General features: G+C 36.8%; 1 protein-coding gene across 1 annotated transcript in view; it reads right to left on the bottom strand.

The window, feature by feature from the left end:
- Positions 1-1416: 1416 nt before the first annotated feature.
- The window catches only part of PLCZ1 (phospholipase C zeta 1), a 42534-nt gene continuing 25637 nt past the window's right edge, over positions 1417-18313 (bottom strand). The window contains exons 8-13 of the mRNA XM_070407824.1: positions 17852-18003; positions 13636-13752; positions 12151-12323; positions 6809-6941; positions 2296-2445; positions 1417-1502 (exon numbers count right to left, since the gene is read on the bottom strand). Of these exons, the coding sequence (XP_070263925.1) occupies positions 1417-1502; positions 2296-2445; positions 6809-6941; positions 12151-12323; positions 13636-13752; positions 17852-18003 (811 nt within the window). The remainder of the gene's footprint in view (positions 1503-2295; positions 2446-6808; positions 6942-12150; positions 12324-13635; positions 13753-17851; positions 18004-18313) is intronic.

Raw genomic sequence — 18313 nt, 5'->3', positions numbered from 1 at the left:
GTGCATCTCCACGGGGAAGAGTGCACCCTGATCTTTGATGCAGAGAGCCCACGAGGGAGAATCCGGATGACTCTGCACTGAGTGATTTGGGACATTTCTTCCTACTTAGTTTGGATATGTGAACTCCCAGTGGCACTTTTATTTTGAATATTTACTTTCAAGAGTAAACTATGGCAATAGTAAAACATGACAGATGAGTATTTTGTATTTTTCTGGCATCAGTGTACATCTCAGGTAGTCGTTTTTGTTATTTTAGTTATAAGTTCAGATTTAAAATCAACTAATACCTATGAGGACCCCGTAATTTGACAGAAATTTTGCTGAGTGCTTTCACCTCACTGCCATGCAACAATGTGGTGGAATAAATATTAATAAGCCTATTTCTTTTCTTTTAAGAACAGTTAATAGAAAACTATATTCTTCCACATATAAAGTCCTACTAACGGTAGTAGGTTTAGCATATGAAACAGCACAGGAACCTCATCTGTGATCAAGAAACAATCTTCAGCCTGGCCAGCATGGCTCAGTGGTTGAGCATTGATATATGAACCAGAAGGTCATGGTTCGAATCCCAGGCAGGGCACATGCCCAGGTTTCCGGCTCAATCCCAGGTGTGGGGCGTGCAGGAGGTGGCCGATCAATGATTCTCTCTCATCATTGATGTTTCTATCTCTCTCTCCCTCTCCCTTCCTTTCTGAAATCAATGAAAATATATATTTTTAAAAGAAACAATCTCCAAAGTACATTTAGTACAGACTCAGAGTCCTTGAAAATTCATTCAAAGATCCAAAATGTAAATCCACATAACAGATCTCTTGTATAGACATGGAACCTGAATACAGTTGGAACCCAAATCAATTTCATAAACACTCATAAATATGTCTGTGTGATTACTAGGTGCCAAAACCAGTGCACAGCATTTAAGCACCAGCTTGAGACGGCAGGGGCTAATTGCTCAAGAACACAAAATACTACCTGGAAATTTTATTTCCCAGTGCAATATGCAGTAGCGGGTGTCTAGAAGTTAAAGCACTCTTTGATTTCACATTTCTTTTATACTGTCAAATATTTGCCAACATATCTTGTGCACTCAGACATATTTTTAAATGTTGTAAATTCTACTAATTAACATGATACAAGCCAGTTGGAAGCACAGCCTCCACAGAAAAGGGGCAGGAGAAACTGCCTGACAAGAACACCACACTGAGTCAGGAGCCGCTGAACTCTCTATGTCCTTTCCCCCACTGCTCTGTTGTGCACTGTTGTGCATATTTACAAATGAATTTGCTCAGTATTTCTGTTTTTATAAATAATTATGTGTGTGTATGTTGAAAAAAAGGGAAAATGTATATGAACATTTATTTTGGCCATTTTATTGTGATATGTAGCTAACAATGGGTCAGATATGATTAGTTGCTATCTGATGTACCAAACATAAACAAACAGTGAAGCAGGCTCGAGATCCTCCCCAGATTTGGAAAACAGAGGAACGCGACGGTAACCTGCAAAAAAAAAAAAAAAAAAAAAAATCATATCTAATTAGAACAATAAAAAGAAATTAACCAGCAATGGCCCCGATAGTGCTACTGAGAAAGAATATATCTTTACTAAGCATACCATAAAAACTCTGCCTACATAGTTTTATTCATCTTGCATATTAATTTTCAACAAAATAAAATAAGTTTCTATTCTGGTTTTCTACTGAATTATACTGAGGACACAGCTCAGCAACTCCCTTCAAAGTGCAAGGTCTCCAAAATTAGCCACCACCCTTCTGCCTCAGACTCTGTATCCTAGGTATATCTCACATGGTGTTGAAAAAGTAAGCATATTGAGATGAGGTCATTGGGAGTACAATGTAAATCAGCCCGTAAGGTGATGCAATAAACAGGCAGCCCTGAAAAGAGTCCAGAAAGGATCATCTTGAGCTCCCAGTCTCTTCTCCTGAGGTGGGAAGAATGAGCTACTGCTTCTCCCTTCTCTTGGATTCCCATCCTTCATTTTGTTATGGTAGCCGTGACTATTCCTAGCTGAAACACAAAGCTATGATCCATGTACAGAAATGCTCATACATGCCAAGTTTGTCTAATTAGTCTGCCTATTGATCCCATACCCCAATCCCATATCCCATATGAGCACACATTTCTGTAATTTCACCAAGAGAAAACATGTGTCAATATGTAAAATCTCCTTTATATCTGGATGTCATGGATAGAGCTATTTGGTATATCAAAGTTTGTCTTTGGTAAAAAGTTATAATTGTCAGCACAATCATCTTACTTTTAGGCATATTACCTTTGCCCATGCATAAAAGTGGTAAAGTATATTGCCCAAGAAATTCATTTTCGGCTATTATATTTTGACTTTCCACAACAAATCGTATCAATGCCAATTCTGGCACCTGAATAATAAATGTGAACGTTTCATTCCATCTTGGACTAAAAGCTGAAACATAAAGGAATAGATAGAATCAAAAAATCATAAACAATATTTATAGGGAAATTTTTGTGACATCTATTCTCCCAAAATTTTTCTCTTCAATACTTTAATAACAGTAGCTTGTGTTTTAGATCATTTTAAATTTAACTCACTCACTGAGAAAATAATGACAATAACAACATTTTTGAGTATTTATTATTGCTGAGCAATATTCTAAGAGCTTTATTTTTAAAATATATTTTATTGATTTTTTACAGAGAGGAAGGGAGAGGGATAGAGAGAAACATCAATGAAAGAGAAACATCGATCAGCTGCCTCCTGCACACCTCCTACTGGGGATGTGCCCACAACCAAGATACATGCCCTTGACTGGACTTGAACCTGGGACCTTTCAGTCCACAGGCCAATGCTCTATCTACTGAGCCAAACCAGTTAGGGCAAGCGCTTTAAGTAGATACTGTCATTTAATCCTCACAACTGCATCAGGGTAACTGTTACTCACATTCATAGATGAAAACACTGATCCAGAAAGATGCTACATAATTTCCTAAGGGTTCAGATTCACAGCCATTAAATGACAGGTTAAGACCTCAAGTAAATGGAGTCTGATTTAAGAGCAGAAATGTTTAATCATTATGTAATATGACTTCTGTGTTTAGGCCTTTCTTTAACAAAGAATTGAGACATGAAGAAGTAACATTGCTTTTCTATACCAGGTCCTATCGTGGGCAGAGCACCTTGGACAGTTGTGGGACTGAAAGCTAGATAGTAAGTGCTCTAAAGCCAGCTTTTGATCTTTGGTTTGACTAAGTGCTCATTTTTATTTATTTTTTTAATATATTTTATTGATTTTTTTACAGAGAGGAAGGGAGAGGGATAAAGAGCTAGAAACATCAATGAGAGAGAAACATCGATCAGCTGCCTCCTGCACACCCCTTACTGGGGATGTGCCCACAACCAAGGTACATGCCCTTGACTGGAATCGAACCTGGAACCCTTCAGTCCACAGGCTGATGCGCTATCCACTGAGCCAAACCAGTTAGGGCCAAGTGCTCATTTTTAAAGTACAAAGTTGATGAATAATGTATGTTTCTAGCAAAATAGATCATCCCAAACAACAATCTCTTGTCAAAAAAGAAATCCAATTGTGTTGCAACATGACCCAAATCTACACTAATAAAAGACAAAGATGCTAATTGACAGTACCTTCACTATGCCCTAAGCCATGCCCACCAGCCAATCAGAGCGACTATATGCAAATTAACCCAACCAAGATGGTGGCCGGCAGCCACAGAGTTGGAGCAAGCAGGAGGCTTGGTTGCTCGGGCGATGGAGGAAGCCAGACTTCCCACCAGCCCTGAGCTGGCTGAGGCCTCCGCTCATGGCAACAAAGTTTCAATTATAGAAGACAAATAAATCCCAGAGACCTGCTTCCAGCCAGCCTCCACTGGGAGCTTGGGTGGCTGGGGGTTGTGGCCAGCCTGCAAACAGCCATCAGCCCCTCACCCAGACTTGCCAGGCACCTCAGCAGGACCCACCCCACTGAAGGGGCTGTGGCCAGCCTGCAAACAGCCATCAGTCCCTCACCCAGACTGGCCAGGCACCTAAGCAGGACACCCCCGCCCCCGCACTGAAGGGGTTATGGCCAGCCTGCAAACAGCCATCAGCCCCTCACCCAGGCTGGCCAAGCACTCCTATATAATTAAAGGGTAATATGCAAATTGACCATAACAGCAGAACAACTGGGAGTGACTGGTCACTATGACACACACTGACCACCAGGGGACAGATGCTCAAGGCAGGAGCTGCCCCTGGTGGTCAGTGGTCTCGCACAGGGGGAGCTCTGCTCAGCCACAAGCCAGGCTGACAGCTGCCAGTACAGCAGTGGTGGTGGGAGCCTCTCCTGCCTCCTCAGCAGTGCTAAGGATGTCCAACTGCAGTTTAGGTCTGCTCCCTGCTGGCAAGTGGAGATCCCCTGAGGGTTCCTGGGCTGCAAGAGGGATGTCTGACTGCCAGCTTAGGCCGGATCCCCCAGGGAGCGGGCCTAAGCCAGCAGGTGGTCATCCCCCGAGCAGTCCCAGACTGCAAGAGGGCACAGGCCAGGCTGAGGCACCCCCCCCCCCCCCCCCCGCCAAGTGCACAAATTTTTGTGCACCAGGCCTCTAGTCATCCAATATTTAAGCATAATTTAATGGAATCAAGAAATTCACATGCAGCCGAAACCAGTTTGGCTCAGTGGATAGAGCGTTGGCCTGCGGACTGAAAGGTCCCAGGTTCGATTCGTTCAAGGGCATGTACCTGGGTTGCGGGCACATCCCCAGTAGGAGATGTGCAGGAGGCGGCTGATCGATGTTTCTCTCTCATCGATGTTTCTAACTCTCTATCTCTCTCCCTTCCTCTCTGTAAAAAATCAATAAAATATATTTAAAAAAAAAAAGAAATTCACATGCAGATCAAATATAATAAAGAAATCACTTAATAAATACTCAGAGGTTCAGAGAAAAATATGCATTGTTTTTCATGGACAAAGGCAATGCTATGCCTGCTATGTCAATAGCTTTTGTTCTTTGAGTTACATCTCCAGAAGCATTGAAGAATTTGTGGCTAATTATACATTGTCTGTGGTCACAAATGTGAATTTACTAGACAGTCATACAGGATTCCCACAAAAATATTGAACTAAGTGACTCATGTTGGAATAATGACTGTATTACCTTTTTCTAAGAGGGGAAATAATCCCATAAAGGGACTGGTTTAAGAATCAGTTCTTTATAGATATTGCTAATGTCAGCACAAAATTCTTATACTGATTGATTCTACCTCCTCCAACCCTACTTTAATATAAACTCTCTCTCTCCCTCTCTCTTTCTCTCTGTCTCTCATACACACAATCACATGACCATCTCCAATAGAACTTTCTTATTTTAACTAATCTGTTTTAAGTAACCTGTATTCCACTCATCTTGAACTTTTTGACTTTTCCTCAGTATGTTTGAATTTTTTCTCCATGTTTTATCACTCATATTATTCCTTTTGCCTTAAATGCTCTTGTCCTCTATCTCTGTAAAAAATTCTGACTCTCTTGCCCTAACCAGTTTGGCTCAGTGGCTAGAGCATCAGCCTGCAGACTGAAAGGTCTCAGGTTTGATTCCAGTCAAGGGCATGTACCTTGGTTGCAGGCACATCCCCAGTAGGGGGTGTGCAGGAGGCAGCTGATCGATGTTTCTAACTCTCTATCCCTCTCCCTTCCTCTCTCTAAAAAATCAATAAAATATATATTTTTTAAAAAATTCTGACTCTCCAAGAACTTTCTCCAAATTTGCTTTTTCCACTACAATTCTTTATACTTTTCTTAAAGCACTAATAATTCTTTGCTTTAATTGTTTTACTTGTATTTCAGTCCCCATACTGGACTATGAGCTATTTGTAACACAGTTAGTTGGGACTGACAAAATAACACACTTAATAAACCAAGATTTAAAGTTTCCTGGTACTTAGCATTAGGCTTTTAACATAATAGGCAGATAGTAGGCATCAAAGGGGATTATCACCCAAGAAGAAAAAAACTAATATAACTTCACCTGCTTTTCTGTCAGTGTCATTAAGCCTATAGCATATTTCCAGACTCTGAAGTGAAGTACACTATACCTTGGGGATATCAACTCAAAGAAGATTCTAGACTCAAATATCAGTTCCAAGGTTTCTTCCAAGGTGATCTGACTAAGAGTCAATCCCAGGACTCTATACTTGTCTAACTTCCTGAATGACTTCAACCTCAGGGAAGAAATGACAATGTCAGTACTGTACTACATAAAATATCATGAGACCCTGGAACACTGAAAATCTTACCAAAGTCATTTCTTCCATTCCTACATTTCCCTTCTGGCAAAAATGACTGGATTATGAATCCAAATACTGTATGAGTAGGTTTCTATGGAAGCCTTAGCCTGAGTCAGAAGCCACAGACTTTTAAAATAATTCAAGCAGTGAAGTACAAATGTGTAACATGCTCTATCAGAATAATCACGAGTTCTTCATTTTACATGGAGGCTGGAAGCTAAGTAGATTTTCAGTCCTCAAAATGTCTCCCTTACTTCAGTGATATTGGGAAAACATAAAAAGGAGGTAAAAGTGAAAAAAGTATAATTTTTTCAGATAAAATTTTGTATCTGTAATCTGAAAATATATCTAAATAACATTAAATTATTATCAAATTGCTTTTGCTGCATATAACACTTCTATCATCTCAAACATAATGCAAAACCTTTGCCTTATGAATATTAGATATCAAAACTCTATCAATATATAATTTTTAAGCTTTTCAAGAAGAAGTCTAATAGAAGTTCAATGAAATATGTTAGGAGCTCACCATTTTTTTTAACTACATGAGTCTGCTGTTTCACTTGATCATTTGGAACACCAAAAATTTCTATAATCACTAATGTGTCAGCTTTGTTAGATGATGAATGAATACTGGGAGGCAACTGGATACCACTGATAACCTGTGCAAAAATATTTGAGTACAAGAATTTAACACAATACCAAACTGCAGCACCATTTAATTTCAAAACAAAATATGAGCATTATGCTAAGTGAAATAAGCCAGTCAATGAAAGAAAATACCACATGATCTCACTCATTTATGGATAATTAAGAACAATATAAACTGATGAGCAAAAAGAGATACAGAGGCAGAGCAGCATTGAACAGACTGTCAAACTACAGTGGGAAGGCCAGGGAAGGTTGGGGGGGTGGGTAAGAGATCAACCGAAGGACTTGTATGCATGCATATAAGCATAACCAATGGACACAAGACACTGGGGGGGGGGGGAGGTTAGTGGAAGGTCAAGGGGAGAGAAAAAAAGGAGACATATGTAATACTCTTTGTAATACTTTAAGCAATAAAACAATTAAAAAAGTAATAAATAAATAAATAAATAAATATTGTAAAAAAAAATTGGCCGATTTTAAGTCAGTTTCCCTAAAAACATTGTAAGTGTATAATAATGTAAAATTTAAAATGTACTTTTATCCTCGAGTACCAATACGTGAATACCAGAAACATGTCTAAATTATTCCGTTTTAGTAATATGTGATTATAATAGAATCCACATTGTCCAGGGCTTATGGTTCAACATGTGTTTTTATTTTAAAAATGCTTGTTATGACTGTTAAAAAGCAATCTTAAAAGCATTGTATGACCACCTTCAATTGTAATTCAGGCTGAGATAATCTGCAGCATGGATTATTTTTAAATTCATATTATATATATATATATATATATATATATATATATATAGCAAAAATTAGAAGCATTATCATTATTACTTCTGAAGTGTAAGAAAAAGCATCACTATTTCCTAGATAGCATTTTATGGTAGTATAATTTATATGTTTAGATAATTTATCACAAATTTATATTATCTGTTGTTGTCTATATTATCATACTTAACCTAAGTCTGACTAAATTCAGTATTTCACATGCATATTAGAAACCAGGTAACAGAAAAATGCTTAAAAAACTATTACTTAGTTTCACTTAGCCTTTTATTAGTCAAGCTAATCATGGAAGCAAAAACTTATTTTATTTTAAGGAATAAAGTTTGAACAAAAATCAATATTTGAAGTCTTCTTAATTAATAAAATGTGCTAATGCAAAAATTTAGGTATGACTTCAATTTTTGAAGGTTATACTAAAAAGAAACAAATAAAAATTTGAGTTTGAAAAGAAAAATAAAGAGGAAGGAAGAGAAAGAAAAAGAAACCCCCCAATTTTTCCTTTTCTTCATCCATATGTTATGGCATTACCTAGAAACCAGAGTGATGGTGCAAATATTTAGCAACCAGTATGGAATGGGCAGTGATCAGTCAGCATAATTAGACATTAATGTAATTAGAAAGAAAATTGATCATAAGCAACTAGTATACCAATATCAGAGCCCACCAGCTGAATATCAGCTCTGCAGATAATAGTTCCTTACCAATATGGAGAAGGTTCTCTATTGGTACACCTCCTGTCCAAAAGAAAATTGTCTAACTAACTAAATAATAATGATTGCATATAAGAACTGAAAAAGAATTTAGAGATTATTGTTCAAATAGTTTATGCACTCTGACTCACAAAACCCTTCAAGGGACAATTGCAGAGGATGGATGTCAAACAGAAGCCCTCAGTAGCTCTGCTTTCATCTCTTGGGCTTATGCATAAGATTTGGAACTTAAAATAATGGCTTCATAGTTTTTATAAGCTCAAAAATAACTTACCTAATTCAAAACTCTTAGTTTGCAGATGACAAAGACTAAACCACAAATGTTGAATAACATTATCAAGGGCATCAGAAAGCTAATAAAACTAGGTCTTTTCCCAAGTCATGCCCTCCACAATTTGTACAAGTTATAATGTAATCACAAATCTCCTTAGAATAATCAAAGCAGGAGGGAAGACCCACATGGCCAGGGCAGCAGCTTTGTGGGAAAATTATTAACCCTGTCTGTTTCACAACATGTCACTCATTCCCCTACATGAGACCTCTTATAATACAAACAGATGGCTTTTGTAAACATCTGTGCATACTAGCTATTGTCCATCTTTGCTTTCTCAATAAAAAAGCATGTATAGTCTCTTCATTAAGCATGAAAAAGAAATCATCCATTCAATTAACCTGCATGTCCTGAGCATGCACTTGGTGTCAGGTACTGTGGATAAGGATTGAAAACACAGTCCTTGCCCTTAAAAGACCCTCCGTCAAGTGGGGGAGAATGACAAGTACTGTAAGCAAATTAACAATTATAATACAGTGTGGTAAGTGTCTAATATATGCATGCATTGGGTGTCATAAACACAGAAGGAAATTACAAAATGAAAATGAACACAATTAAGTGTAGGGAAAAGCTGCCAAAAAGAAGTGACTCTTATGTCTTAAAAAATGAGCCAGCACACAATAAGCATGGAACAAGAGTTCAGTCAAAGAAAACAGCATACGCGATACATGGAAGTGTCATCATGGACAGAAAAGGAGGCTTCCTTATGGTTGAAGAACAAAGTGAAAGGCTAGAAGTAGTGAGAGATGGGGCTAGAGAAGTATGCCATGGCCTGACTAAGAAAGCAATCAGGAGACACAAATAAATACTAAGTAGGCAAGATAAGGTTAGCATTGTAGCAAAATCTCTCTCTTCAACTTGTGAAAGATGGATCAAGAGAACTAAGGTTATCTGAAAACTCCTTAGGAAGCCAAAAGAATAGAAGTGATAGAGGTAACAAATTCCTAAAATAGGACAGCAGCAAATAACATCAGATCAGCTGACTGGATAAGGGAGACATTTAGAAGTCAGATCCATAGAATTTAGAGATGGTTGGACATAGGAAGTGAAGGAGATGTGGGAGAGAAAAATGCCTCCCTATTTTTCAACCTGAGTTAATGGGATGAACCAGTTCAACTTAATTCCCTGAGCTTTACATAAAAGTATATTTGACTAGAAAGTAATGTTTAGGCTTTACTATTTTAAGTTTGACAGAACAGTGATAAAATAGGTATGGATGTTAAGTAGGCTATTAAAAATATACTTTTATATTTCCAAAATGAGGCCAGATTAAGGATTTGAGTATTGTTGGTGGTTGAAATCATGAATGTATATAAAAGGACACAAGGAGAATGTTTAGTTTGAGGGGAGGATTAAGAAAAAGCCTTAGGTGACATAAATATTTTAGTGGAGGTACAGAAACAGGAACCCACAAATGAAAGTGAGAAAGAATTGTTTAGCAGGGAAGAAAAAAAAAAGGAGACAGAAAAGCCACAGAAACCCAGCAAGTTTTGTGTGCAGTAAGAAAGGATCTTAAAGGATGGCTGATTCATCTATTCTCACTAGAACTAGAACAAAGAGACTAGTTGCTTAAAACAACCAGAATAATGCAACTATTTGTATTTTTCATTCATGCCAAAAAGCAAAAGAAAGAGTATTTTCAGATTTGGAAGGATGCTGAAGTAGCATCCACCTATATTGTCTATAAAGATTAACAGAAATTTTAAAAGTATTAAAGGAATTCAATGGCACTCAAAATATTAATGTATACTATTGAGCTTATATAATAACCAAAAAAAGGAAAAGAAAAAATTATTAATCTTTCTTATTTTGTATTAAAATTACAAAAGGGATACCGAAGTTATAATTACATTGTAAAGTAAGCTTAATGTATAATACTTTGGCAGATTCTAGAAAGAATGCCAACTAATTGACCTGGGGCTATAGGCAATTTCTAGATGTGACTATTCTAGAGGCACAAAATCCCTAAGAACCCGGAGAAAAGTCAGCTATATGTTTCACTGGCACCATTTCCTGCTGTGGCCAGAATCATTTTTGTCCCATTCATCTTTGATGTACTCTCTTCCCACATTAATCTCTTGTAAACAGCTCTTAAACTTCTTCCCATTCTCAGATGGGACAAATTGGCTAGGGCCTATAGTGGATGGAAGTGGTCCCCCAAATCCTGCAACTTTATGTCAGGAGAGAAGAGGGCTAAGATGGGAAGAATAGAGGGAGATGCGCAGTCTGGAGGTTTTAGTATTTCCTGCCCCCGTGACATCCAGTAACAGTGGCTGGAGAACTTTCTCCTCAGCCAGCAGAGCCAGCAGAGAGCTACCCTCAGTCTTAACATGAGACACAATAAAATTGACCAAAGTACCAAAATTCCAGCATAGAATCTGAGATGATTCATATGGTTCTAAGAACAACCACATAAATAGAGAGAGGGACCAAGGAGACCACACTCACCCCATTTATTTTCAAACAACACATACAGATACAATCTAAAATAGAATTGTTTATAATTAAGTGCAGAAGCTTGGGATTTTTAAGATTGATGAAATTTTTAAAAAGGAAACAAAAATAGCAGTTAAGTTATAGAAGAATAAGAACGTTTTTAAAAAGACTTTCTGGGGAATAATACATTTTAAACGGCTGCTTATGCTCTCCAAAATTACACAGGATGTAACAAAACAAAAGATGAGAGGCGGGATAATAAGATAGAAGCTGGGAGAAATATAAAGTAAGCGATATGAGGTAAATGAAAATTAGGGGGAAACCAATAATGCAGATGAAAATTCACATCGACATTATAATCAGTAAAGAATAAAATCAAATAGAGAGAAAAATCAAATGCCAAGGGAACAGGAAAATGATGAAGTTGACACAAATTAGTAAACATGAAGAGAAGATACTCAAAGAAATTCTATTAATACTTTTAGTTTCTAAGTAATCAGGAATATTCAGAAATATAAGGGGGGAGGGATTCTGAACTGCAAAAGTCTAATTCTGAGATTAATGAAAAGCAAATAGCTCCTAGCATTGTCTAGTAAAAGTCCTTAAACTTAAGGGAGTTGGGTGGGGGACAGCATATCCACAGGGAAAAAGTGGGCTGAACTCAGACTTCTCTATCACAATATAAACTGCCTAAAGACCATGGAATAATATAAATGAACTTCAGAGAGAAGAAAGTTTTAACCTCAATATTTCTATTCACATCATTCATGCAAAAAAGTCAACAGAAAGACATTTTTTGGATATGGAAGGATGCTAAAATACCAGCCACCTGTAATAGCTGAACACATCAACAGAATCTTAAAAAGCATTAAAGGAAATCAATGCAACTCAAAATATTAATGTATACTATCTAACATACAATAACCAGAAAAGGAAAAGAAAAACTTCACCTACCTTTATTGTAAGTGTAACTGGCTTGCTGTCTTCTGGTGTTTTCTGTGGATTAAACTCTGTTTCAGTATCTCTTAGGAATCGTGGTTTCAAAATATATCCAGAACCACCATTATCCAAAAATTTCCCATTTTGAATGTCCATAGGCATACCAGGGGTCTGGAAATTTAAGGCCACTGTGAGAAAAAAAGTATTTTGACATGGTCAGGAAATAGAATAGCTAAAAACAAAAAACAACAAGTTAATAGAATCACCGAAACCTAATCATGGGTTATATATCTTCAAACATTTTAAGAGCAAGCCTCATTAGTCAAATAACTCTTGATTCATAAACATTTTCTCCTGCCATGCCTATATCAACATGGTGATTTTCAAAGTTTAATCTGTAAATTATTTTATAGTTTTGAGTCAAAGAATCAAAATGACACACAATATATATTATAGAACAACCATGTACATGTCAGATAACAGCCAGTGAATATGAGAATAAAGAAAATCAGTACATTGCCCAAGCTGGTTTGGCTCAGTGGATAGAGAGTTGACTTGCAGACTGAAGGGCCCAGGGTTTGATTCTGGTCAAGGGCACATGCCCAGGTTGCTGGCTCGATCCCCAGTAGGGGGTGTGCAGGAGGCAACCAATCTATGATTATCTTCATTGATGTTTCTATCTCTCTCTCTCCCTCTCCCTTTTTTTATATAAAAAAATATATTTTTAAAAAAGAAAATCACTACATTAAATGCAGGAAGGAAAGATACCAACTCTATCATAAACTTTCAGGTCCAAAGAGATACCGCTATCTTTGGAGAAAATGAAAAAAAGACAGAGCAATAATGTTGTTAAAATATAGGAATACATCCATATAACCTGGTAAATAGCCACTATATGCATTATCACCTTCCACCATTCCCAAAACCCCACCTCCACCATCCTGACCCTTCTCTCCTCATCTCTTCAAACCTAAAGGCCTTGCCACAGTCCTGTAGCAAAAGGGTTAAAACTTGGCACTATTAGTGCCAGTGCTATACCAGCTGACCAATTTGGAACAGGCAGAGTCTAATAAGGAAAAATAATAAAGCTATGCAATCTCATTCACTTTTCAACTATGAATGCAACAGTTAGTGTAATGTGTAAAAGGTAGAGGTTACTTAATTTGAAGAGGCCCTTAGCAAATCTTTCAAGCAAAAGACTTAATCTTCATTCTCCTCTTACAGCAATTTTGGTTTTCTTTTTCCCTTCCTACACTTCCCTTGCTAACTCTTCATTAATTTATTCCATGCCCCCAACTTTCACCTAGACTTGCCCTCTCCAACATGTTTAGGAATAACTTCAACTCTTGAAACCAATGATTCATCATTATTGCTTGAATGCAAAACACCCAGGGCCAAAACAAAATCTTCAAAAGAAGCTCTTTCCAAGAATCTTTTATTAATTTATAAAATTCATTTTACCTTATCTTTGCAAAAAACTCAATTTGCTTTATAACATACCCATTTGACAACCTATATTCCAAAATTCTTGAGGATTAAAATTAGAAGAGTCTGCTCTTAGTGCTTTGGGATATATTCTGGTAATGAACTTCATGGTGTGAAGAATAAAATCATGGGCTAAAAAATAAATTATTAAAACATTGTGAATTTTTCTCAAATAAATTAAATTAACTACTTTATATATATTATATAATTCTACAATAATTCAATAATTTTTATATGTGTTATCTTCACAAAAATATTTGCAATTCATGTAAATCAAAATAAATTTATGCCTTTATATTTGACAGTGTAATTCACCATTATTAAGAAGGTAATAATAATTTATCACACAATTTTATGCACATTAATCATTCACTTGAGAAATGAATGTTAAGTCCCATAACATGTTTGAGGGACTTCTTGGGGGGGAATTTTTTATATCTAAATTAATTTCATTTTGACATAAGGACAAATAAAATTCCAAAATGCATTCATTTTTAAAAAATAAAAGTAGTATCATTCCAGATTTTGCCTTACATTGGTTTTCACACTAGGACATAATCATATATAAGTCATATAACTCTATGATGCTATTATTAACTCAGTTGGATATTTAATAGATTCCCATAGTTGAATGGGACCTTAAAGTTATCCAATTCAGCTGCCAACCCCAGTCACCACTACATCTTCCCCCCAAATTTATTCCATTTCTGTTTGCATCCTTCCACTGAAAAAGAACTTGCTACCTCCCAATGTTTCTGATGATTTCAATTGTTTTTCTTACTGAGATAAGGTTTATACTTGTAGTGTACATTAACACACACACACACACACTGTTTATTTGAATTTATATATTTTTTGTTTCTACTTATATATTCTTTACATTTCTATTTTTATTTCTTGACACTTTATTTTTAATGCAATCATTTTTTTAATTTTTCAATTTGAGTTGACATACAATATTATATTAGTTTCAGGTATATACCCCAATGATTGGACATTATATAACTTACTAAGTGATCATCCCAATAAATCTTATAGCTACCTGACATCATAGTTATTAAAATTTTATTGGCTATATTTCCTATACTGTATTTTACATCTTCATGACTAGCCTGTAATAATCAATTTGTACTTCGTAATTCCTTCACCTTCATATATTCTATTTAAATCACTTGAGATGCAAAACTAATTTTCACTCTCTACTATTGGACACTCCAAATTTTTTAACACAAATTTTATGTTTCTCTGCAATACCTACTCTTTCTAATATGGTGACCAGTTATGGGATAAATGATTAATGCCTATGGCCCACTGTATTTGCTACTCAAACTAGAGCAGAGCCATTGTCATACTCATCCTGAATATTATTCTTTAGGAAGCATTATCAAGTAAAAAGTTAGTTACTAAAGTTAACACTAATTACAGTTAACTTTATCAGCTCTCATTTTTAGAAGTTATACACTCTCTGAGATAAAAGTTTATTTTGAAGCTACTCATGTATAAATGCATGTGTATCCCAGTATCATGATCCCTTATCCAGTCCTAAGCTAGATGTTTATCTTTAGGTAAAATGTGTTCTTCTGGGCCTTAATTTTTCTCATCTACAAGGTAATAAGCATGAATAATCACTAAGTACTCTTAACATAATATGCTTTTGCTATTTCTGAGATTAACCATTAGAAATAAAAATATGCTGTTATTCCAAATACAATTCATCTTCATTTTAGATAAATGAAAAAGTCAAATTTTAAAAATAAGAAATAAAGCCACATATAATCTTTTCACTAAAATAATAACCACTGATAACATCTTGGTATAAATATTTCTATTCTTTTGCCACATGTACATATTTAATTTTAATTGAATCATATTATTTATTCCCTTTTATGAACTTATTTTTATTTACTAAAATAACATGAAAATTATTCCACTTCAATAATATTCACCTACCACATTATTTTTAACTAGAGGCCAGGTGCACGAAATTTGTGCACGGGGCTGGGGGTGTCCCCTCTGCCCAGCCTGCACCCTCTCCAATCCGGGACCCCTTGGGGGATGTCCGACTGCCAGTTTAGGCCTGATCCCCAGCAGTTGGACATCCCTCTCACAATCCGGGACCACTGGCTCCTAACTGCTCACCTGCTTGCCTGCCTGATCACCCCTAACTGCCTCCCCTGCTAGCCTGGTCACCCCCAACTGACCCCCCCTGCCAGCCTGGTCACCGCAAAATGCCCTCCTGTCAGCCTGGTCGCCCCTCACTGCCCCCCTCTGCCAGCCTAGTCACCCCATGCAGCCTGCTGCTCGGACATTTGGTCGCCCCTCACTGCCCCCCTGCCAGCCTGGTTGCCTCTCACTGCCCCCCTACCACCAGCCTGCTCACCCCCAACTGCCCTGCTGCCAGCCTGGTCACCCCACGCAGCCTGTTGTTCAGTCATTTGGTCAGCCCTCACTAACCCCCCTGTTGGCCTGGTTGCCCCATGCAGCCCGTTGCCCAGTCATTTGGTTGTCCCTCACTAACACCCCTGCTGGCCTGGTTGCCCCACGCAGCCTGTTTTGTCCATCCGTTTGGTTGTTTCAGTTGCAATGGTCACTTAGGCTTTTATATATAGAGATGACTAAAAAAATATATGTATGAACATTTCTGTTTCTTATTTTTCCTTATTATAAACTTAATGTTTATTATGTTTTTAATAATGATGAACTTCCTTGCAGTAGACCTTTGCCTATATCACTAATTATTTACTATTGACTTTGGGTTCAAGAAAAATACTCTATACTCTATCCAAAGAAATGGTGATCCTACACTTTATAACTCTACTCAGAATTAGCCAGTCCCTTTTCAGTGTTTGAGCAAGTGTTTAATATAATGAGAGTGAGCAAATTATTACTACTTTTGCTGTACCTAAAGGTCCTGTCCCCATGAAGAACAGAGAACATTCAATTTTTTTAAAGGACAGGGAATAATAAAGTAGATCATTCAAATTCAAACTCTATTGACAAGACTTTACAGTATATTTGTATCACAACCCAACACACACACAATTATAATTTATAAATAAAATATTCTCACTGCATAAATATACTCACATTATATTACATTACATTATTTTAACTTTGGTCCATGCCTACTGAAGTGATTTTGGTCACTATCTGCAATTTAAAAACAAAAACATCCAAGGTCTAAAATATTCAGGGTCTTTCTAATAGGAAGTTTAAGGAGATAAGCTAAAATATACCTCCAAACACATAGTACCAGTGGCCAGCCTAATGAGGTTAACCAACAAATATATCAAAATCCACATTTCCAAACAGCCAACAGCCTTTCTCAAGTCAGTTGCAGGTGCTGATTTTTACACAAGATGGTAGATTGCAATTTCTTAGAAACACTTGGAGAGTCACCTGACTGTTGAGTTAGCGACCCATTCCTTTTTAAATTGAGGATATTCCCTGCCATATAAGTCTGAGAAGAAGGCAGGGTCTGTTTCCCATTGTGTTTCCCAGGCTTTGTTGCATCTGGGCTCTACCAAACAGAATAACCCACCTGAGATTTAGAATCAGAACATAGGTAAAAGGAGATACAGAGACAAATGTCCCTCTACAAGTGTGCTGTGGCAATGCTCACACAGCATAGACACCTGGTAGTCTGGCCTGGGTGCGATTTCCTCCCTCTCCTTCACCTCAGACATACAGCCTCCAGGTCTACTTAACTCTACCTCTTAGATCCTACTGAGTCCAAAGAGTTCACCCTGGTTCCACTCTCACTGAGGCCTTCATCATCTCTTTCCTGTAGACAGTCTCACCCTTATGTGGCTATCAGAGGCCTCTTTCAAAAACACACCAGAAATCATGTAATTCCTGAGATTTCAATCTTCTCTTGCTCCCCTTTGATTTCAGGACAAAGTTCATGTTACTTGTATTTTGGCTCTGCCTTTCTGTGCAGACTTGTCACTCTCTGCCCTCCCATGTAAAACACTCACCACAGCCCCAGCCACCAAAGTGTCCACACTAGACAGTCTCAATTAAAATTTCATGATTTAAAGAAGTTGATTATTGGTTGAGTTCTGTAAAATAAAACTTAATGTACTTGAGGCATACAACCTTTTTAAAATATGCTAAATATGTTGAAATTTTATGAGAATGTAATTTTTAGAAATTCCATTGACCTATCTTGACACCTTAGCAGTGACTATAACATTTAAACATTTCATCTGTTTGAACCATAGGAATTTACCTTTTAACTTGGAAAGTTTTCGAGCTGTTGACTCATCAATAGAATTACTTTCATAGAATTGTTGATACTCTCTTGAATAGTTAAAGTCTCTGAACTTCTCAGCTTTAGTATAAATGACAAGATCAGATAGGGCCAAAGCCACTTTTACCTTCAAGGTGTAAAAATAAAGCAGTAATTTCACATTTTTGCACTAATAATTTGAATTTTTTTCCAACAAAGAAAATATGCATTCAAATCAACAATTTGGGTCTTTTCATAAGATTATCTCCTCAAAAACTACTTGAATTGGGTCAATGTGATTATACTCTATGACAGTGCTTAATGTTAAGATGAAATAGCTCAAACCTAAAAATCCCAATTAATGTAACAAGTATTAAAAATGGCAATTACTGTTATTTTCTTTTTCCCAAATACTTCAGTTTGCTGTCATGAATTTGCAAATTTAGGAATTTTAGTCCTGAG

This window comes from Myotis yumanensis, unplaced genomic scaffold (assembly GCF_028538775.1).
Source record: "Myotis yumanensis isolate MYYU_CA2020_CCGP unplaced genomic scaffold, mMyoYum1.0.hap1 SCAF_3, whole genome shotgun sequence".
NCBI lineage: Eukaryota > Metazoa > Chordata > Mammalia > Chiroptera > Vespertilionidae > Myotis > Myotis yumanensis.
Note: the sequence above shows the minus strand (reverse complement) of the source record. Positions and strands in the feature narration are given on the sequence as shown.